Raw genomic sequence first — 20,892 nt, forward strand, 5'->3', positions numbered from 1 at the left:
GGGCTCTGGTTGTGGGCTCCTGGGTGGGGCCAGAAATGAGGAGTGCAAAGTTTGGGAGGGGGCTCCAGGCATGGGAGTAGGGTGCAAGGGGAGGGTGAGGGCTCTGGCTGGGGGTGCGGGCTCTGGGGTGGGGCTGAGGATGAGGGGTTTGGAATGTAGGAGGGGGCTCCAGGCTGGGACCGAGAGGGCGGGAGGGGGATCAGGGCTGGGGCAGGGGGCTGGGGCACAGGAAGAGGCTGAGGGCTGCAGGCTACAGGCAGCGATTATCTCTCACAGCTCCTGGAAGCAGAGGCCCTGTGGCCCGATCCAGCTCCTAGGCGGAGCCGCGGCCAGGCGGCTCTGCGCGCTGCCCTGCCCACAGGCACTGCCCCTGCAGCTCCCGTTGGCCGAAGTGGCCGGCCAATGGGAGCGGCGGGGGTGGCGCGCTGAGGGGAGCCCCCTGGCCGCCCCTACACCTAGGAGCTGGCGAGGGGCCACGCTGCGGCTTCTGGCAGCTGCGCGGAGCAGCCCCGAACCCTGCTCCCCAGCTGCAGCGGGGCAGGCCCCAGCCCCAGGGCCCGCATCAAACGGCCGGATCCGGCCCACGGGCCGGAGTTTGCCCCACCCCCGCTCCAGCCAGAGGGGCGGGGCCGGGGACCTCCGGGGCTCGGTCATCAGGGGCCAAGCCCGGTCCCGGCAGCCGCGGTCGGTCCGCGGTGAAAGCCCCGCGGGGGGGGGGCGCAGCTGAGGCCTGGCCCCGCCCCCCAGCCAGTCACGAACCGAACCCAGGCGTCCCGGCCCCGCCCCCTCCCCTCGGCTGCCCTGGGCGCAGGCGCCGCCGGACGCCGCTGGGGGGGGAGCAGTAATCGCGGCCGACCGGAACCGGAAGTCTGAGGGTGTCTCACCCGGCTGGAGGGACGCTCTGCCCCGACAACTCGCTGGTGACGGCGCTCCTGGGGGGAGGGGACGCTCTGGCCCTGCGTCTCCCTGGTCCCGGGCGTGGAGGGAGTGTTTCCTGGGGGAAGGGTTTCGGCGGGGAGCCGCGACCGGAAGTGTTCCCGGCGGAGCGGGAGGGGTTGGACCGGCCGCACACACCCGCTTCCGGCTGGACGCGATGCTGGGGCGGGCGGCGCGCGTGGCCGGGCGGCTCCTCTTGGAGGTGCGGGGCCGAGGCCTGGGGAGGGGCGAGACCGGCTGCCCCGGGACGCTCCAGGAGCCGGTCCCAGCGCCCCCGGAGTTTGGGACAGGAAGTGGAGGAAGCGTAGGGAGAGTCACGTGGGCTGGCATCGAACCCCCAGCCCCGAGGGGCTCGCGCTGCCGGCTGGGGCGCCCCTGGGCCGAGTCCCCGTTGTGGGGGGCGGGGGCGGGTGGCACTTATTGCCCAGGCATGGCCCGGCTTGACTCTTCCCCTTCTCTCCCCAGAGCTCTCGGCGGCCGGGGCCCAGGGCATGGCTGGCCCCAGCCCCACAGCGATGCTCCTCCAGTCTGCCCATGAACACCATGGTGCTCTTTGTGCCCCAGCAGGAGGCCTGGGTGGTGGAGCGGATGGGCAGATTTCACCGCATCCTGGAGCCCGTAAGGAGCCTCCTCTCCCCCGAAGTCTGAGCGCGGGGCTCCTGTGTGCAGTATCCGAGGGAAGGGCCGGAGCAAAAGCGATTGTGCTGCCAGCTCACGTTCCCTTGCATCGCTCCTGTGCTGTGTGCTTCTCCTCTTGCTGGCACGTGGGGGCTGGGCTGACTCCCCTACCTGGCGTCATCAGCCAGCAACGGCTGCAGAAACAGCGGGTTCCTCTTCTGGGGGCGAGGGAGGAAATTCCTGCCACTGCTCCCCATTGCTCCCACCCACCTGATAGGATGGGCCTGGGTGGGGAGTGCAAGTAGGTCTCTGAGATGGGGTGGGGGAGGGTTAGAGCAGAGAGATCATAGCAGCTCCACCAAAGGTACAAAGTGAACGCACCCTCCCCTCACACACACACACATGTTCCTGAGGGTGAGAGGTGATGAAAGCTTCAAACTGAATGTACTTGGTCTACGTTTTTCCTTGCTGAGTGCACCTGCCCTTCTGGGATCTCCTGGTGCTCCTGCCCTGGCTGGATAGTGGGAGTTTGGGAGCTCCATGTGGGGTGCGTTCTTGGCCAGAGAGAGATTTCCCTTGCAGAGCGTGCTCGACTGTTTGTAGTCCCTGTACCATTTCAAGTTTTCTTTCTGTGGTAATTTCGTCAGTCACCAGCTGGTGGTGCTGCAGGCACAAAGAATGATGCTATTGGGAACACAGGCATCTAAGGTGGCAGGTGGAAACAGCTGGGAAGCTGAAGGCCCTGAGTGTGTAGAGCGTTGGACCCCCCTGGGGCCACCACTGCACCCAGTGTGCACTCGGGTTGCCCACGCAGTAGTCTCCAGCCTTGCTGTCCAGTTGGTGGGAGCTGACCCAGCATCCTGCTGTGCTCCCCAGCTTAGTGTTCTCTGCTCTGGGACCAGGATGCTGGGCTTTCCCTGCAGCTTTCCCTGCTCTCCTCCCAGGGTTTGAATTTCCTCATCCCACTGCTGGATCGGATCCGCTACGTACAGAGCCTCAAGGAAATCGTCATCAATGTCCCGGAGCAGTCGGCCGTCACGCTGGGTGAGGAGGAGCTGGTCTGCCCTGCCTCCCCCTTCCCAGCCCCCTGTCTGCACCCCAGGGGGTGGGGCAGCAGCTGGGCGTGGGAGCCTTGTGGACTCCTTGGCGAGTACATGCAGATCTGCCCCTTGGGACCTGGACTTGGCCTAGTTTGTAGCGCTTTGGAAATGGGAAGTAGCTTATTCCTGTGAGCCACTGCCTGATCCGTCTCTCTTTACTGGGGAAGGCTGCAAATGCCACTTCCTTCCTGCAGGATCCAGGAAGATGCTGCCCTGTTGACAGGAACGTTCTCCTTTTCCCTCGCAGATAATGTCACCCTGCAGATAGATGGTGTCCTGTACCTGCGGATCATGGACCCCTATAAGGTACCAGCGGGGCTCAGTGTGGCCGTGGAGATGCGAGGGGGCCACTTCCCATTGTGTAGGCATCTGCTAATGCTCCCTTCCCTGCACAGCTGGCAGCTGCTCATGCAGAAAAACTTGGGGTGGGGGGATATCTGTAATCACTGGAAGGACCAAGGCGTGGAGCAGCCTTGGAGGAAGAGGCTGGGAGGTCACCTCCTCATTGTCCCAGCCTGGCCTCCGCTCCTGAGCATGGAGGCCCTGCAGCTCCCAGCTGCCTTGGTGTAGGGGGAAGAAGCTGAACATGCTGCTTTCTCTCCTCGTTATCCTCTAATTCTGTGGGATCTTGGCCTGGCCTCCAGGAGCTCCCTGGATGAATCTTCTTGCCCCAGAGCAGTGGGGGTGGTTCAGATCTCTGTGTCCCAGCCCCGCCGGAAACACCAGCCACTCTCACTGTCAGGGATTGGATGCTGATACTCCACTCTGTGCCTTGTCTCTGAAGGATCCTGGTGCAGACACTGGCTCTGGGGCCTGGACTCTGTCTGGCCTCGAAAGTGAGTGTCTCTGTTGTTGCACTAGATCCAGCAGAGAGGCCCTGCCCCGGGGGAGCGACTGTCTGAACTGGCTACTCTGGGGAGACCTCCACCCCACTGACCAGTAAGGGAGGGGGCTGGCGGCAGCCTAAGTGGCTGCTGGGCTGGCAGGATTCTTGGGTGCTGAGTCTGATCATGGTCTCTGCTCCCGCTTTCCAGGCCAGTTATGGGGTGGAGGACCCAGAGTATGCGGTGACCCAGCTGGCCCAGACCACCATGAGGTCCGAGCTGGGCAAAATCTCCCTGGACAAAGTCTTCCGGGTAAGTTATGGGCTGGGGCTGGATTGTGCTGCTCGGCTCCTGAGCCTTACAGGGTCTACCCTCGGATGGTTCTTCAGTGCACTGCTGTGAGCGCCCCCTGCTGGCTTGCAGGGCTTGGGGGCTGTGACTGTTGGGTCCGGGGGGCAGTGTTTGTTCTCAGAGGTATTTTGCCAGCTGAGGGGTGTGGGGGCAGGGAATCCAGCGCTTGAGGAGTCAAGAAGGAGCTGGCAGCAGCAGCACCTCTGGGTGCGAGGGGCACTGGAAGTGACGGGATCCCCCCAGCCAGACGTATCCTCTTCAAATAGCCAAACTCCCTCAGCTCAGGGCACTTCCTGGGCCTCTCCCAGCGAGGCACCAAACCCCAGGAAGGGTCCCAGCCTCACATGTCCCTGTTTAACTGGAGTGACTCTTGCTGCCATGAGTCCCGGATGCAGGATCAGGAGGGGCCCCGCCTGGATCTCACACCAAGGAGGTCGGTAGCCCGCACCACTCTCACTGCGGTACGAACCCCTGGGTGACAGATGCTCTGTGCCAGGACCCAGCTGGCTTGGCCTCCTGCGTGTTGAGAGCAGCTCCTGTTGGTGGCCATGCTGTGGCTGGCTGTGTCCCTGCCTCACAGAGCTGGAGATGTGGGCTGAGGGGAGACATGTCCCTGTGAATGGCTGTCCCTTGTGAGCTGGGCTGAGTTTGTCTGGCTGCTGCTCCTGTTATCAGGGTTGCTGTTGTGTCCTGGGTGCCTGCACTACTGCAGTCCCTGCGCTGATGACAAGGGCGGGGGCAGTCGGTTCTGCTCTATGGCCAGAGGGCCATGGTTCTGGCAAGTGGGTCCTCCAGGGCTGGATTTGGCCCCTCCCCTCCTAAGGGGCAGGGCCTTGCTGTTTCTCTGCCCCCTTGATCTGAGCTGAGCCTGTCTCACTGCACTCCTGGGTTCCTGTGCCTTCTCCAGGAGCGGGAATCCCTCAATGCCTGCATCGTGGATGCCATCAACCAGGCCTCGGACTACTGGGGCATCCGGTGCCTGCGCTACGAGATCAAGGACATCCACGTGCCTCCCCGGGTGAAGGAATCCATGCAGATGCAGGTCAGCCGATAGCCTGGCCACCCCCTGCACTCTCCATGTGCAGGGAGGGCTGGGTGGGTGCCGATCTCTGGTTTTAGTCCCAGTCCATATGGGCTCCCTTCCTCCAAAGCTGGGTTGGCTGCACGGGCCGTGAACGCTGCCTGGGTAGGCCAGTACCTGGGGTGAGCACAAGACAGGGACCCGCAGCTCAGAAGTTCCATCCCCCCACTCTCCAGCAGACGGAGCAGGGCCCCGACCCCAGGGATCTTGGGCGAGAAGGGGAGAAGTGCAGGTGTCTGCGGCTGAGGAGACTGAGCGTGGTCACTCTGCACCCAGAGCGGCCGGGCCATGTGATACCATGGTGCTCCTTTGGCTGCTGCCTTCAGGACCTGCCAGCGCCCCCTTCAGGCAAAGGGCTGGCGCCAGGCTGAGAGAGTCTCCAGATGCTCAGGCTCTAAGGGGGCAGCAGAGAGGACCAAGGGCCTCCCCCTGAGAGTGCCTGGTTTGCAGTCCCAGGGTGTGGATGCAGAGATTCGGCAGGAGCTCCTGCCAGCTGGGCTGGGGCGTAAGAGGGGAGCTGGGTAGCCAGGTCCAGAGCGAGCCACGTGGGGCTGGTGGGCTCCCGGAGGAGGAAGTCGGTGCTTTCTTGTGGCGCTGGTATAAGCCCCTTCCTGTGGGTGAGAGCTTCAGCTGCTTCTCAGGGACGGCCCCATGGCACAGGCAGTGCCCTCACGCAGCCTGGAGCAGGCCCAGCCCTTCCTGGGGCTCGCTTGGTGCCCAGCAGGAATGTCTTAATCCCTTGTGAGCAACATGACCCTGCCTGGAGGAGATGATGGGTGCACCCTGCTCTTGCCCCTCCCTTTGTCCCCTAGAGGAGGGGCGATCTGTGGGGTGGCTGCAGCATCCCCCCCGGTGCTTTGATTCCAGGTGGAGGCCGAGAGACGGAAACGCGCCACAGTGCTGGAGTCAGAGGGGACCAGGGAATCTGACATCAACGTGGCAGAGGGGCGGAAGCAGGCCCAGATCCTGGCATCCGAGGCTGAGAGGGCCGAACAGATCAACAAAGCTGCTGGTAATGCACTGGAGCACGGTGGGGGGCTGGGTCCGGGGCTGTCCGTTCTGCAGAGAGCTGGTCCCTGGGGGCATCAGGCCACTCACTTGAGTGACGGCAGTAGGCGTTCCTCCTGCCAGCCCTGCAGAACTAGGCCCCGCGCTGAGCGGGAGCTGTGGAGTATTTAACTGCCCTCCGGGCCGGGAGACCCTGGTGTGACTGTGGGTGTGGTGCGGACTAGCACTGTGGGGCTGCAGTCTGAGCTCTGTGGGCTACCTGGGGGGGGAGGCCCACTGGGAGGGAAGCTTCCTGCTGCCTTCAGCCTCCAGGCTTGTGGCAGAGCACGAAGCTCTCCTGGTACAGAGCAGCCTCAGCCACGTGGCAGCGATCCCTGGAGCATCACAGGAGCTTGCCCGCTTCCCTTTCCCTGCTGCTTCTCTCCGCTCCCTCCCCTGACTCCTGCTCTCCTACGTTTCTGCCCAGGGGAAGCCAATGCCATGCTGGCCAAGGCCAAGGCCAAAGCAGAAGCTATTCGGCTCCTGGCTGATGCTTTGACGCAGCAGGTGAGTGCCCGTTGCTAGGGAGGACGAGGCTCTGCCTGTGTCCGGGTGCCAGGCCCTTGCTCTCCGTTGGTGTCGAGGCTGGGTGTTGGGGGACTCTCCTCCGCAGGGGACGCGTAAAGGAGAGCAGCAGCCTTTCCTCCTGACCCCGCAGCCTAGCGGGCAAGAGGCTTTCCCAGCATGCCTTGGGCTGAGTGCGTTACCCACGAGTGAGCCAAGCAGCTCGCCCCAAGCCCCTGCCTGTGGAGCCCCCACTCCGGAGCCTCTGTCACTGCCACGGTCACAGATCAGTGGCCATGGGGAGGACAGTGCTTGGGGTCTGCAGCGGAGACCCGCTGCCAGAGGGGTCACCACAGGGCTTGGTGGCAGTGCCTTGCCCCACAGAGGACTGCAGCTTCCTGCTCGCTCCCCTTCAGCACACTGGGGACCCTCCTGCTCCCTTTCCCGTCCCTGACTAGATCCCACCTCCCAAGCCCTCCCCTCCCAGGAGACCTTCCTGCTCCTGCTGCTGCTGCTGTGTGCCCCTGCCCAGCCGTGGGGGAGAGGGGGCGCCTCGGCAGGGAGTTGGTTACAGCTGGTTGGGATCCCCCTGGGGATTAGCTGGCTTCCCATTTTCAGACTCATCCCCAGAACTTCCTAATCCAGAGCCCCACCGCTTCCCAGACGTGGTCACTGACCCTCCCCTTGCTCCGTGGGGTGCAAGGGTCCAGCGTCCGGCTGGGGGCAGCAGCTCCCATTGTACTGTGTGCACACTGTGACCCTCTCCATCCCCCTCCAGAACGGCAACGCAGCTGCCTCCCTGGCTGTGGCGGAGCAGTACGTGAGCGCCTTCTCCAAGCTGGCCAAGGACTCCAACACCATCCTGCTGCCCTCCAACACCGGGGACGTCACCAGCATGGTTGCGCAGGTCGGCACAGGGCAGCGCTGCCTAACAGCCTGCTGGGCCCATGGGTCGCAGCAGAGAAACCAGCGGCTACAGAGCCAATGGGGGAAATTGCCCCGGGGGCAGGGCTGGGAATTTGTCCTTGTGAATTTACTAACGTTCTGACGTGAAGACTCCTGGGTGGGGAATTCGCCATGGGACCTGGCAGAGCTGTGGTCCCTGCCAAGGCAGCTTGTGGCCAGGCACAGGAGAAGGGAACCCAGCTGCCTGCTCTGGGGCTGGCCAGGCCGGAGACGCTGCCTTCCATGGAGACCTGGGCAAGGCGAGGTCTGAGCTCCCCACTGGGTTCCACACTGTCTCCTTGAGGTGGGAGTTAGCGTCGCTCTTGTCTGTCCCTGGGCCAGGCGGGGGGTGGGGTGGGGGAAATCAGATCACCTTAGCACAGGGAGCCATGGGGCACTGGGCGTGGGGGGTGTCAGCCCTCCAGAGCTGCCTTTCCCAGTGTTGAGAAGTAGCCCAGCGAACCTTGGGGAGTGAACAGGGGCTGGTGGTGACTCTCGACATAGGCCGTTCTCACCTGTGCTGTCCCTGCCACGGCAGAGCTCTGAGCAGGGCAGCCCCTACTGAGAGCCCTGTTCTGTCAAAGGCCTTGGAGCAAGGGCCCCCAGCTGCAGGTTTCTTCTGGCCCGCCTGCACCCTGCAGTGCCAGAGTCCTCCATTGCAGAGTCTTGCTGTGTTCATAGCAACTGCTGGGTCTCCCTTCCTTCCCCTTTCCCCAGGCCCTGGGCATCTACGGCGCCCTGACCAAACCACAAGCTGTGAAGAGCCCGGAAGCAACCCCACCAGCCCTCGAGGTCCCCAAGCACCCCCCCACAGAGCTGCCTGAGGCGGATCAGGTGAATTCCAGCTAGCGGAGGAGCCTGGAAGACATGGATCACTGTGAACAAACTGCTGTGGCAGCACCTGTCATGGAGCGTGGCATCTGTGCTCCTGCCATGGTGGGAGCCCTGCAGGGCACCTGCTGGGGCAGTCACGCCCTGCTACCCTCCCAGATCAGACTCTCTGTGCTCTCTTTTGGTTCTTATTTGTATTTGGATTTAATCATGTAATAAAGGAGATGGAACCGCAGTGCGTGTCTGGCCCTGTATGCAGGAGGGAGTGGCAGCTCCTCTGTGCCTGGGAGGGTCGATGACATAGGACTGGGCAGATGAGATGAGACCCTGGGCCCATCCAGTCCAGTCTCCTATCTCTGCCCGTGCCTGGCACCAGGTGCTGCTGTGGAAGGTGCGAGAGCCCCTCTCAGGGGCAGTTCTGAAATAACCCGTCTTCAGGGGAGTCTCCTGCCAGTAGTTTGGATGGTTTGAAGCCAAAAACAAATTGTTATACTGCCCCCCCCAATTAACACTCTTAATACTTTCCTAACTCTGGCTAATGGCACTCACAGAATTGTTCCAGCCCTCTTTGAATCTTAAGGTCTGAGTGACATCATGCAGCAATGAGTTCCGCAGGCTAATTACACACTGGTAGAAAAGGTGTCCTTTCATGGTTTCAGAGTTTGCTGCTGCAGTGACCAGGCTAGGCTGGCCTGTGAGGAAAGGCAGGGGCAAACCAAGACAAAAGGGATGATTTCCAATTGTTCGAACTTTATAAGGGAAACCAAAACTTGTAGTAGAAGCATAGCTGCAGGGCATCAGGCCAGACACAGGGTCTCCCTGGCAAGCGTGAATTGCAGCAGGGTTGCCTTTCCCTGCTGCGGGGGGCAGACTGAGTTCTGAGCAGGGGCCTGCGTGTGTGGCTGGGATGAGTCTGAGGCCCCGCATGGCCGTGACTCCCCGGCGGCTCTCCGAAGCGTTGCCCTTTTATGTAATGTGCCACGGCAGGCTGGTGTCCGCCCTCAGGGGCAGGGTGGCACAGAGGCCCTTCCCCTCACGGGGGCGGCCCACGGGCGTTGGCGCGGAGGAGTAAGGGCGGCAGGCTGGGGGCTCGTTCCTTCGAGGGGGAAGATGCTCCAAAGCAGGCTGTCTGCGCAGAGCGGGGCCGGCGCAGAGCCCTCCTGGCGTGGGGATGGACGGGGGACCTGGGTAGCCGGGGGTGGCTGGGTGGGAGGTGAGTCTGGGTGGGAATGGAGGGGCAGGTGGCCCTGGCAGGGGTGCTGGGGGCAGATGCTGACTGGGGGGGCAGTAAGCACGGCAGGGAGTGGGGGAGGTGGCTGGGGGGGGCAGATGCTGGCGGGGGGGGCAGGTGGCCCGGCAGGGATCGGGGAAGCTAGCTCCGGGAGGGGCTGGTTGGGGGGCCCGGTGGCTCCGGTGGGCGGGGAGGAGGCTGGCGGGGGGGCAGGTGGCCCGGCAGGGATTGGGGAAGCTAGCTCCGGGGAGGGCTGGTTGGGGGGGGAGGAGGCTGGCGGGGGCCGGCGGGGGGGCCCGGTGGCTCCGGTGGGGGGGGAGGCTGGCGGGGGTCGGGGGGGCCCGGTGGCTCCGGTGGGGGGGGAGGCTGGCGGGGGGCGGCGGGGGGGCCCGGTGGCTCCGGTGGGGGGGGGAGGCTGGCGGGGGGCGGCAGTGGGATCCCGGGGGCGGGGCTCAGGCCCGGCGGCTCCTCCCGCCGCTGGGGGGCGCTGGCCGGGCCCGGTCTCGCCCCCCCCCCCCGCCGCGTGCCGCCGCTTCGGCGCTTCCGGGTCCGCTGCGCCGCTCGCAGGTCCCGGGACCCCGGCCGCGCCTCGGGGGGGGAGACGAGTCGGGTGACCAGACAGCAAAGGGGGGGTAATAGGAGCCCATATAAGGAAAAGACCCAAAATCGGGACAGCTGGTCACCCTGGGGGCGGGGGCGGGGGGGCACCAGGCTGGCTCTGACCTTCTCCCCCCCTTGCAGGACGCAGCTGTCGGGGGAACGGGGGGGGGAGCCGTGACAGGGGCGGGAAGTCGGGCCGGGGGGTATCGGGGGGATGGGGGCGGGGCGGGGGGGCACCAGTGCTGGCTCTGACCTTCTCCCCCCCTTGCAGGACGCAGCTGTCGGGGGAACGGGGGGGGAGCCGTGACAGGGGCGGGAAGTCGGGCTGGGGGGGTATCGGGGGGATGGGGCGGGGCGGGGCGGGGGGGCACCAGGCTGGCTCTGACCTTCTCCCCCCCTTGCAGGACGCAGCTGTCGGGGGAACGGGGGGGGGAGCCGTGACAGGGGCGGGAAGTCGGGCCGGGGGGTATCGGGGGGATGGGGGCGGGGCAGGGCGGGGGGGCACCAGGCTGGCTCTGACCTTCTCCCCGCCTTGCAGGATGCAGAGGTGGCCGGTGCTGCTCTTCCTGGCCTGGGCCTGTTTCCTCTTCTTCGCCGGCATCGGTCTCTTCACCAGCGGCTTCCTGCTCATGAGGATCGAGCTCACCAACCGCAGCTCCTGCTCCGACCCGTTGGCCGCCCCAGCCTGGCCCGGGCAGCAGGTCGCGCCCGGCACCTGCTGGATGCCCCAGCGCGTCCCCAAGGCCGTGCTGCTCATCATTGACGCCCTGACCTTCGAGTTCGCCCGCTTCGACCCAGCTAAGGCAAGGCCCCGGCCCTACGAGAACAAGCTGGGCTTCCTGCACCAGCTGGCCGGCTCCCAGCCCCGCCATGCCCGGCTCTACCGCTTCCGAGCCGACCCACCCACCACCACCATGCAGCGCATCAAGGGCATCACCACCGGCTCCCTGCCCACCTTCATCGACGTGGGCAGCAACTTTGCCTCCTACGCCATCGAGGAGGACAATCTGCTCGGCCAGCTGGCGCAGAACGGTGCGTGGGCCAGGCTCACCCTGGGGTTTGCTGGCTGCATGCGGTGGGTGGGGAGTGGGCCAGCTGGAGGAGGTAACTGTGTCGGTCTGACCCACTGGCGGTAGTATGTAAACCCGAGTCCCTGCCCGCTCCGTAGAGCATGGGAGGCTCTTACAGCTCCAGCCAGGGGCCCTTGGCACTGTAGCTTGAGCTGGAGCTCCTCGTGCTTTTAGCTCTCGATGGGCCCGGTCCGAGTGCCGCGTGTTGGCCAACCTGGTCGTGTAAGCCTGGCGTCTGCCCTGTACTGGGAGCAGAGAGAGGTTGGAAGCTGATCTCAGAGGGATGCAGGTTTGGAGCCAGGGCAACCAGCCTGATTCCGAGACAGGTGGAGGTTTGCATCTGGAGAAGGTTGTTGGGAGAGCATCTCAGCAGCCTGAGTGTCGTGGCATGTTCCAAAATGTATGGGAAAGAGTTAAAATGGCTGCCCACACACGACCCCCACAGGGTTGTGGCCATCTTGACCCTCAGGTGGATCTGAGAGGGCGAGGAGGGTCTGGGGTGTTTTTATTCACATCTCCCTGTCGGTATGTGTACCTGGGTGGAGTACAACGGAAGGGAGGAGTCAGTGTCTGGACTGGGGTGGTGGTGTGGCTGTCCTGCCTATCCCTTTGCCAGGATCGCATTAGGCCGCTATAGTTTTTTGCCTGGGCCTTCCCACATGTTGTGTAGAGAGAGAACTGTTGTTTCTACTGTATCTTGATTGTACTTGGTGCTGTAGGTGAAAAGACAGGCCCTTGCCCTGAGGGACTGATAGTCTAGATGTGACCTAACCCAGCATGGGATGGTGATACAGGTGGGGGAGAGAAGCGGAGGGGAGGGCCCAGAGAGTCAGGTCTGTGTTCTGTGCGCCTTGCGGTAGCATCTCAGTGCCTGGGCCTGCAACGAGCTAACGTTATTGTTACGGAGCCACAGGATTGTTGCTATGGCCCCAGCTTTGGAACGGTCTCTAGGAGGAACCATTCAGTGGGCCAGATCTCCTAGAGCTCTCACTCTTCCTGGCAAGCCATACGGCTTCACTGCCTCCTGAGACTGGACCTCTGGGCCTGCAGCCCCCAGATCCACTCTGTGAGCTCCGTTCAGCAAGTCCCACTGATGCAGACTCTGGGGGAGACTTGTCCACTCCTCAGGGATTAAGGCACCTCACCCAGCATTGACAGAGACCCTCACACAGTGCATCCAGGAGTCGGGTTTATTAGTCACCTGAACACAGCCTAGGAAGTCCTGAGGGTAGCCCAGAGGAATGTCAGTTAAAGCATTGTCCATTCTGGTCAACCCAGAGCCCAGCCAACCTGTAGAAAGCCCTTGGCTCAAGCTGTGTCTGACCCTCTGGGTGGCCTCCTTGGTCAAACTCCAGATGAGAGCCCCGACTCGGTCCAGCAGCCAGCCGTTATCCCCAACCTCACACCTTCCCAGTTCTTTGTTCTCGAGCTGGGGAAATGCTGCTGAGCCTCCCTAAGGAGAGACGGGGAAGTCCCTATCCCCCTGGGGCATTGGGTGCTAGATGCCAATGTCCTGGCGATTGGATTTGTCATTGTCTTCTCAGATGCTCTACAGATAGGAGACAGATAAGGCCCAGACTACTAGGCAATACCCACACCTGTGTGTCAGCCTCCCCTGAGAACAAACATGTGTCTCAGCCTCCCCCTCTACCCCCTACATTCCCCCCCCCCCATGAACTCCAGACCTTCTAGGGCAAGGGTTTAAAGGTGGCACTCCACTGCCTCTGTTTCTTCAGCTGCGGCCAGCAGGACAGTTACGATGTTTCTGTGTGATCCCTTCGGATCCCTAGTAGACAGACAGTTTGTGTAGGTTGTTAACGTAAGTACAGAGAGTTGCGTAGTTTATTTAGAGCTAGTTAGTTAAAGGATAATATGCCAGATCAGAAGGCTGAGAAGCCTGGATTCAAAAGATGTGTCTCATGCCCGGCAGTATTCCCAGCGTCAGATGCACATGCCTGATGCTTGGCATGGTTGGGGGAAGGGCATTCTCCCTCGAAATGTCTGACGTGCTCAGCATTGGCCATGAGGGCAAAGAAAGAGAGAAAACCGGCTCCAGGCAATTCTATTGCCGGAAGCTCTGACGGTGGCGGCCGATTCTCAGAAACTAGCTCCACCTGTGCCTCCAGCCGGTTCAGCAGGGAAGACGCGATATTCAGCTACTATGTCAGGTGTTGGGCTCGAAAAAGGGATCCGAAAAAGGAGAAAAGGTCTGGATCAGTGATGGACGCAGTCCCGTTTCAGAGAGACTCAGTTGCGGTTCTGAGGAAATATTTGCAGCCTTCTTCAGTGTCAGCCTCACTACAAAGAGCCAGTCTGAGAGAGAGAAGGTCTTACAGGGACAGAGTCTCGTGGTGGAGCCAGGCTCTGGTTCAGGCTGTCAGCGCAGAGTTAGGAACCATACTTCTATGGATCTGACAATATCGGATCCAGTGAGGAGAACTCTGGTGAGGGGTTGCTAACTAGCACGGCACCGCAGAGCGTTACTGTTATGTAGGGATAAAGTGAGACAGGCTAAAAGTCAAGTAGAGTTGGACCTTGCAAAGAGACAGATACGGAGGCTGTAGTGGAAGACACAATGAGGATGACTGGATGTGGAAGCTGCCGTATGTACATGATCCTGGAGGGGGGACCTGGTAAGAGTTTTTTCTGCATGAAATGCCGTCTGATAGAGCTGATGGAGGAGACGATCCGAGGTTTGGAGATGCAGGTGGATTGTCTGGTTGAGTTTAGGAAGGGGTTTGAGCAGATGATGGAGCAGAGATATGAGGTATCTGAAGGGAAAAGCTCAGACTTGCAGATGGAAGCAGGACTGGGGAATTCTGAGGGGAGACTGGGTGAGAAAAGTGGTCAGTGGAAGCATGTGACTAAAAGGACCAGGCAGAGGAAAAGACGGGCTAGTGAAGGAGAAATAGAGCTCAGGAACAGGTTTGCAGAGTTGGAAAATGAAGAAGGGGCTCAGCAGGTAGTCGCTGAAGGTGGAAGGGCAAGGAAGAAGAGAAGAGAGGCTAGTCCTATAGGAAAAGGGGAAGAGTCAATGGAGACTACACCAAATATGAGCCCCAGGAGGATACAGGATGGGTTGAAGAGGATTATAAGGGAAAATAGGAATGGAAAGAACTTGCAGCCAGAGGGAACAGGGGAGAGACTGGAGAATAGCACCGTCACCAGGAAAAGGCAGGTCTATGTGATCGGGGACTCTTTATTGAGAAGAATAGAAAGGCCTGTAACCGGAGCTGATCCAGAGAATAGAAGGGTGTGCTGTCTTCCGGGTGCTAAGATATGGGATGTAGACCTGAGGTTGAAAAGGATCCTAAAGGGAGCGGGAAAGAATCCCCTAGTTATCCTTCATGTGGGAACAAATGATACGGCTAGATTCTCACTGGAAAGTATTAAGGGAGACTATGATAGGCTGGGGAAGACGCTTAAGGAAATTGAGGCTCAGGTGATCTTTAGTGGGATTCTGCCTCTTCCTAGAGAAGGGCAACAAAGGTGTGACAAGATTATGACTATCCACAGATGGCTTAGGCAGTGGTGCTATAAGGAGGGCTTTGGGATGTATGGCCACTGGGAGGCATTCACGGACAGAGGACAGTTCACTTGGGATGGACTTCATCTGAATAGGGAAGGAAATAGACTTCTAAGATGGAGGCTGGGACAACTGATTAAGAGAGCTTTAAACGAGGAATTTGGGGGAGATAATCTCCACGCCGGATTTTAGCATTGAGAGGGAAGAAGATGAAGTAAGAAAGGATACAGCCGTGGGTAGGAGAATGTATATAAGGAGCGAGGGCAGTGTGGATGCCAGTCTAATAGATTATACTGGCTGTAGAATGACTGTGCCTAATAGGGTACAAAATGTGAGCGAGACCAAACGGCAAAAATTAAGATGTTTGTACCCCAATGTGAGGAGCCTAGGTAACAAAATGGAGGAACTAGAGCTACTGGTGCAGGAAGTGAAACCAGATGATATAGGGATAACAGAAACATGGTGGAATAGTAGTCATGACTGGACTATAGGTATTGAAGGGTATGTGCTGTTTAGGAAAGACAGAAGTAAAGGTGGTGGAGTAGCATTGTATATCATGGATGAGGTAGAAGGTAAAGAAATAAGAAGTGATGCAATGGATAAGACCGAGTCTGTCTGGGCAAAAATTACATTGAGGAAGAAAACTAATAGAGCCTCCCCTAGGATAGTGCTTGGGGTGTGCTGTAGACCACCGGGATCTAATTTGGATATGGATAGTCCTTTTTAATGTTTTTAATAAAGTAAATACTCATGGAAACTGCGTGATCATGGGGGACTTTAACTTCCCAGATATAGACTGGAGGACCAGTGCTAGTAATAATAATAGGGCTCAGATTTTCCTAGATGCGATAGCTGATGGATTCCTTCATCAAGTAGTTGCTGAACCGACTAGAGGGGATGCCATTTTAGATTTGGTTTTGGTGAGTAGTGAGGACCTCATAGAAGAAATGGTTGTAGGGGATAATCTTGGTTCAAGTGATCGTGAGCTAATTCAGTTCAAACTAAACGGAAGGATTAACAAAAATAAATCTGCAACTAGGGTTTTTGATTTCAAAAGGGCTGACTTTCAAAAATTAAGGAAATTAGTTAGGGAAGTGGATTGGACTGAAGAATTTATGGATCTAAAGGTAAAGGAGACCTGGGATTACTTTAAATCAAAGCTGCAGAAGCTATCGGAAGCTTGTATCCCAAGAAAGGGGAAAAAATTCATAGGCAGGAGTTGTAGACCAAGCTGGATGAGCAAGTATCTCAGAGAGGTGATTAAGAAAAAGCAGAAGGCATACAGGGAGTGGAAGACGGGAGGGATGAGCAAGGAAAGCTACCTTATTGAGGTCGGAACATGTAGGGATAAAGTGAGACAGGCTAAAAGTCGAGTAGAGTTGGACCTTGCAAAGGGAATTAAAACCAATAGTAAAAGGTTCTATAGCCATATAAATAGGAAGAAAACTAAGAAAGAAGAAGTGGGGCCGCTAACACTGAGGATGGAGTGGAGGTTAAGGATAATCTAGGCATGGCCCAATATCTAAACCAATACTTTGCCTCAGTCTTTAATAAGGCTAAAGAGGATCTTAGGGATAATGGTAGCATGGCAAATGGGAATGAGGATATGGAGGTAGATATTACCATATCTGAGGTAGAAGCGAAACTCAAACAGCTTAATGGGACTAAATCGGGGGGCCCAGATAATCTTCATCCAAGAATATTAAAGGAATTGACACCCGAAATTGCAAGCCCATTAGCAAGAATTTTTAATGAATCTGTAAACTCGGGAGTTGTACCTAATGATTGGAGAATTGCTAATATAGTTCCTATTTTTAAGAAAGGGGAAAAAAGTGATCCGGGTAACTACAGGCCTGTTAGTTTGACATCTGTAGTATGCAAGGTCTTGGAAAAAATTTTGAAGGAGAAAGTAGTTAAGCAAAAAAGAAAAGGAGTACTTGTGGCACCTTAGAGACTAACAAATTTATTTGAGCATAAGCTTTCGTGAGCTACAGCTCACTTCATCGGATGAAGTGAGCTGTAGCTCACGAAAGATGAAGTGAGCTGTAGCTCACGAAAGCTTATGCTCAAATAAATTTGTTAGTCTCTAAGGTGCCACAAGTACTCCTTTTCTTTTTTTGCGAATACAGACTAACACGGCTGCTACTCTGAAAGTAGTTAAGGACATTGAAGTCAATGGTAAATGGGACAAAATGCAAGATGGTTTTACAAAAGGTAGATCGTGCCAAACCAACCTGATCTCCTTCTTTGAGAAAGTAACAGATTTTTTAGATAAAGGAAACGCAGTGGATCTAATTTACCTAGATTTCAGTAAGGCGTTAGATACCGTGCCACAGGGGAATTATTAATTAAATTGGAAAAGATGGGGATCAATATGAACATGGAAAGGTGGATAAGGAATTGGTTAAAAGGGAGACTACAACGGGTCCTACTGAAAGGCGAACTGTCAGGCTGGAGGGAGCTTACCAGTGGAGTTACTCAGGGATCGGTTTTGGGACCAATCTTATTTAATCTTTTCATTACTGACCTCGGCACAAAAAGCGGGAATGTGCTAATAAAGTTTGCGGATGATACAAAGCTGGGAGGTATTGCCAATTCGGAGAAGGATCAGGATATTATACAGGAGGATCTGGATGACCTTGTAAACTGGAGTAATAGTAATAGGATGAAATTTAATAGTGAGAAGTGTAAGGTCATGCATTTAGGAATTAATAACAAGAATTTTAGTTATAAGCTGGGGACACATCAATTAGAAGTAACGGAAGAGGAGAAGGACCTTGGAGTATTGGTTGATCATAGGATGACTATGAGCTGCCAATGTGATATGGCTGTGAAAAAAGCTAATGCGGTCTTGGGATGCATCAGGAGAGGTATTTCCAGTAGGAATAAGGAGGTTTTAGTACCATTATACAAGGCATTGGTGAGACCTCACCTGGAATACTGTGTGCAGTTCTGGTCTCCCGTGTTTAAAAAGGAGCTTGGCTTGTTTAGCCTAACTAAAAGAAGGTTGAGGGGAGATATGATTGCTCTCTATAAATATATCAGAGGGAGAGGAATTATTTAAGCTCAGTACCAATGTGGACACAAGAACAAATGGATATAAACTTTGAAAACTCGTGGCGAACGGGGGAAGTCCCGGATGACTGGAAAAAGGCTAATGTAGTGCCCATCTTTAAAAAAGGGAAGAAGGAGGATCCTGGGAACTACAGGCCGGTCAGCCTCACCTCAGTCCCTGGAAAAATCATGGAGCAGGTCCTCAAAGAATCAATCCTGAAGCACTTAGAGGAGAGGAAAGTGATCAGGAACAGTCAGCATGGATTCACCAAGGGAAGGTCATGCCTGACTAATCTAATCGCCTTTTATGATGAGATTACTGGTTCTGTGGATGAAGGGAAAGCAGTGGATGTATTGTTTCTTGACTTTAGCAAAGCTTTTGACACGGTCTCCCACAGCATTCTTGTCAGCAAGTTAAGGAAGTATGGGCTGGATGAATGCACTATAAGGTGGGTAGAAAGCTGGCTAGATTGTCGGGCTCAACGGGTAGTGATCAATGGCTCCATGTCTAGTTGGCAGCCGGTGTCAAGTGGAGTGCCCCAGGGGTCGGTCCTGGGGCCCGTTTTGTTCAATATCTTCATAAATGATCTGGAGGATGGTGTGGATTGCACTCTCAGCAAATTTGCGGATGATACTAAACTGGGAGGAGTGGTAGATACGCTGGAGGGGAGGGATAGGATACAGAAGGACCTAGACAAATTGGAGGATTGGGCCAAAAGAAATCTAATGAGGTTCAATAAGGATAAATGCAGGGTCCTGCACTTAGGATGGAAGAATCCAATGCACCGCTACAGACTAGGGACCGAATGGCTCGGCAGCAGTTCTGCGGAAAAGGACCTAGGGGTGACAGTGGACGAGAAGCTGGATATGAGTCAGCAGTGTGCCCTTGTTGCCAAGAAGGCCAATGGCATTTTGGGTTGTATAAGTAGGGGCATAGCGAGCAGATCGAGGGACGTGATCGTTCCCCTCTATTCGACACTGGTGAGGCCTCATCTGGAGTACTGTGTCCAGTTTTGGGCCCCACACTACAGGAAGGATGTGGATAAATTGGAAAGAGTACAACGAAGGGCAACGAAAATGATTAGGGGTCTAGAGCACATGACTTATGAGGAGAGGCTGAGGGAGCTGGGATTGTTTAGTCTGCAGAAGAGAAGAATGAGGGGGGATTTGATAGCTGCTTTCAACTACCTGAAAGGGGGTTTCAAAGAGGATGGCTCTAGACTGTTCTCAATGGTAGCAGATGACAGAACGAGGAGTAATGGTCTCAAGTTGCAATGGGGGAGGTTTAGATTGGATATTAGGAAAAACTTTTTCACTAAGAGGGTGGTGAAACACTGGAATGCGTTACCTAGGGAGGTGGTAGAATCTCCTTCCTTAGAGGTTTTTAAGGTCAGGCTTGACAAAGCCCTGGCTGGGATGATTTAACTGGGACTTGGTCCTGCTTTGAGCAGGGGGTTGGACTAGATGACCTTCTGGGGTCCCTTCCAACCCTGATATTCTATGATTCTATGATTCTATGAAACTGGCCACCAGGAAGTTTAGACTTGAAATTAGACGAAGGTTTCCACATCAGAGGAGTGAAGTTTTGGAATAACCTTCCAAGGGAAGCAGTGGGGATAAAAGATCTATCTGGGTTTAAGATGAAACTTGATAAGTTTATGGAGGAGATGGTATGGTGGGATAACGTGATTTTGGTAATTAATTGATATTTAAATATTCATGGTAAATAGGCCTAACGGCCTGAGATGGGATATTAGATGGATGGGATCTGAGTTACCCAGGAAAGAATTTTCTGTAGTATCTGGCTGGTGAATCTTGCCAATATGCTCAGGGTTTAGCTGATCGCCATATTTGGGGTTGGGAAGGAATTTTCCTCCAGGGCAGATTGGAAGAGGCCCTGGAGGTTTTTCGCCTTCCTCTGTAGCAAGGGGCACGGGTCACTTGCTGGAGGCTTCTCTGCTCCTTGAAGTCTTTAAACCACGATTTGAGGACTTCAGTAGCTCAGACATAGGTGAGGTTTTTCGCAGGAGTGGGTGGGTGAGATTCTGTGGCCTGCGCTGTGCAGGAGGTCGGACTAGATGATCAGAATGGTCCCTTCTGACCTTAGTATCTATGAATCTATGTTCAAGCGGCAGTTCATCAGGCAGCTCTGTCTGTGGCTCTATTGACAGTTGAGCCAGGTATTGCATCTCAGACACACCCAGTGTGTTGTTTGAACCAGCCAGGCTGACTGCTTCTCCGAGAGTCAGCAAAGAACAGGATCCAGACCTTCTGTCCCTTCTCTTGACTGCATGGGGGATGAACCTTTAGCTGGGCTAGAAGAAAGCCTGTCATTCAAAGTACAGAATGTACTGTAACATGCTAGAAAAAGTGCTACGGTCTTAAGTGGAAAAGGTTTTTTATTGAGGATTTCCATGTACAATGTGGATCCTTCACAACCGCAATTCATTATATATTAAGAGCATCATTTGTTTCTTAAGAAGACACCTCTTTCATTATCTTCAGTTAAGGTTCATCTCTCAGCCATGTCAGCATATCATGTACCTGTAGAGGGAAATCCATTTTTACTAATGATACAATTAAGAAGTTTTTAAAGGCCTTAATAGTCTGTACCCTCCAGTAAGAACTCCTTTGCCCTTCTGGGATCTGAATATAGTACAAGCACAAATGGCAAGGCCTCCTTTTGAGCTCCGGGAAGCTGCTGGTTTTTATCTATCTGTAAAGCCAGTGGTTTTGATAGCAATCACTTCTGCCAGACACAGAAGTGGATTGTGTGCGTTGATGGCTGAGTCACCAGTCACTGGGTTTCATAAGGATAAAGTCTTTCGCACGCATCTTAAGTTTTCACCAGGAATAGTCTCCGGTTTTCACATGAGTGAATCGATCATGTTGCCAGTTCTGTCCCCCAAACCCCATACTTGTGATGGGGAAGGTAATGCCAGACGTTAGATGCAAGGAGAGTGTTAGCTTTTTATTCAGACAGGACTAAACAATTTCAGCAGTCTTCAAGGCTGTTTATAGCTTATGGACCAAAAAACAAGGGAAAAACTGTCTCTCTCTAGCTGGCTCAGGTATTTATGAAGCTTGTACACTGAAGGGATTATCCATTCCTCATGGCATCAGAACTCATTCAATTAGATTAAAGGGAGTGCGCCTGGCTGCCTATAGATGTCC

The 20,892-nt window shown here is 56.3% G+C and overlaps 2 protein-coding genes across 9 annotated transcripts in view; both read left to right on the forward strand.

Annotated features, from left to right (window-relative positions):
- The first annotated feature begins 781 nt into the window (after window positions 1-781).
- Window positions 782-8,469, forward strand: STOML2 (stomatin like 2). Of its 3 annotated transcripts, XM_038403804.2 has the most exons (10): window positions 985-1,138; window positions 1,402-1,554; window positions 2,499-2,598; window positions 2,902-2,960; window positions 3,689-3,790; window positions 4,737-4,871; window positions 5,778-5,922; window positions 6,385-6,464; window positions 7,240-7,368; window positions 8,124-8,469. In XM_038403804.2, exons 1-10 carry the CDS (start codon window positions 1,094-1,096, stop codon window positions 8,253-8,255), a joined length of 1,080 nt encoding a protein of 359 aa, XP_038259732.1. In that variant the 5' UTR covers window positions 985-1,093; the 3' UTR covers window positions 8,256-8,469. The 3 variants fall into 3 exon arrangements, with proteins under 3 accessions (XP_043371197.1, XP_038259733.1, XP_038259732.1); XM_043515262.1 differs by lacking the exons at window positions 985-1,138; window positions 2,499-2,598 and adding an exon at window positions 782-920; XM_038403805.2 differs by lacking the exon at window positions 2,499-2,598 and having other exon boundaries at window positions 984-1,138.
- An 876-nt stretch (window positions 8,470-9,345) lies between these two features.
- PIGO (phosphatidylinositol glycan anchor biosynthesis class O) overlaps window positions 9,346-20,892 on the forward strand; it is a 32,892-nt gene continuing 21,345 nt past the window's right edge. For 2 of the 6 annotated variants that reach the window (XM_043515260.1, XM_043515261.1), the window contains exon 1: window positions 10,607-11,100. In XM_043515260.1, the coding sequence (XP_043371195.1) occupies window positions 10,608-11,100 (493 nt within the window). In that variant the 5' untranslated portion in view covers window position 10,607. Of the gene's footprint in view, window positions 9,451-9,975; window positions 10,101-10,606; window positions 11,101-20,892 lie in introns of those variants that run through there. The other 4 variants (XM_038401602.2, XM_038401599.2, XM_038401601.2 and 1 more) reach the window with 4 other exon arrangements.

The sequence above is a fragment of the Dermochelys coriacea genome, chromosome 5 (genome assembly GCF_009764565.3).
Source record: "Dermochelys coriacea isolate rDerCor1 chromosome 5, rDerCor1.pri.v4, whole genome shotgun sequence".
In the NCBI taxonomy this organism is placed as follows: Eukaryota; Metazoa; Chordata; order Testudines; family Dermochelyidae; genus Dermochelys; species Dermochelys coriacea.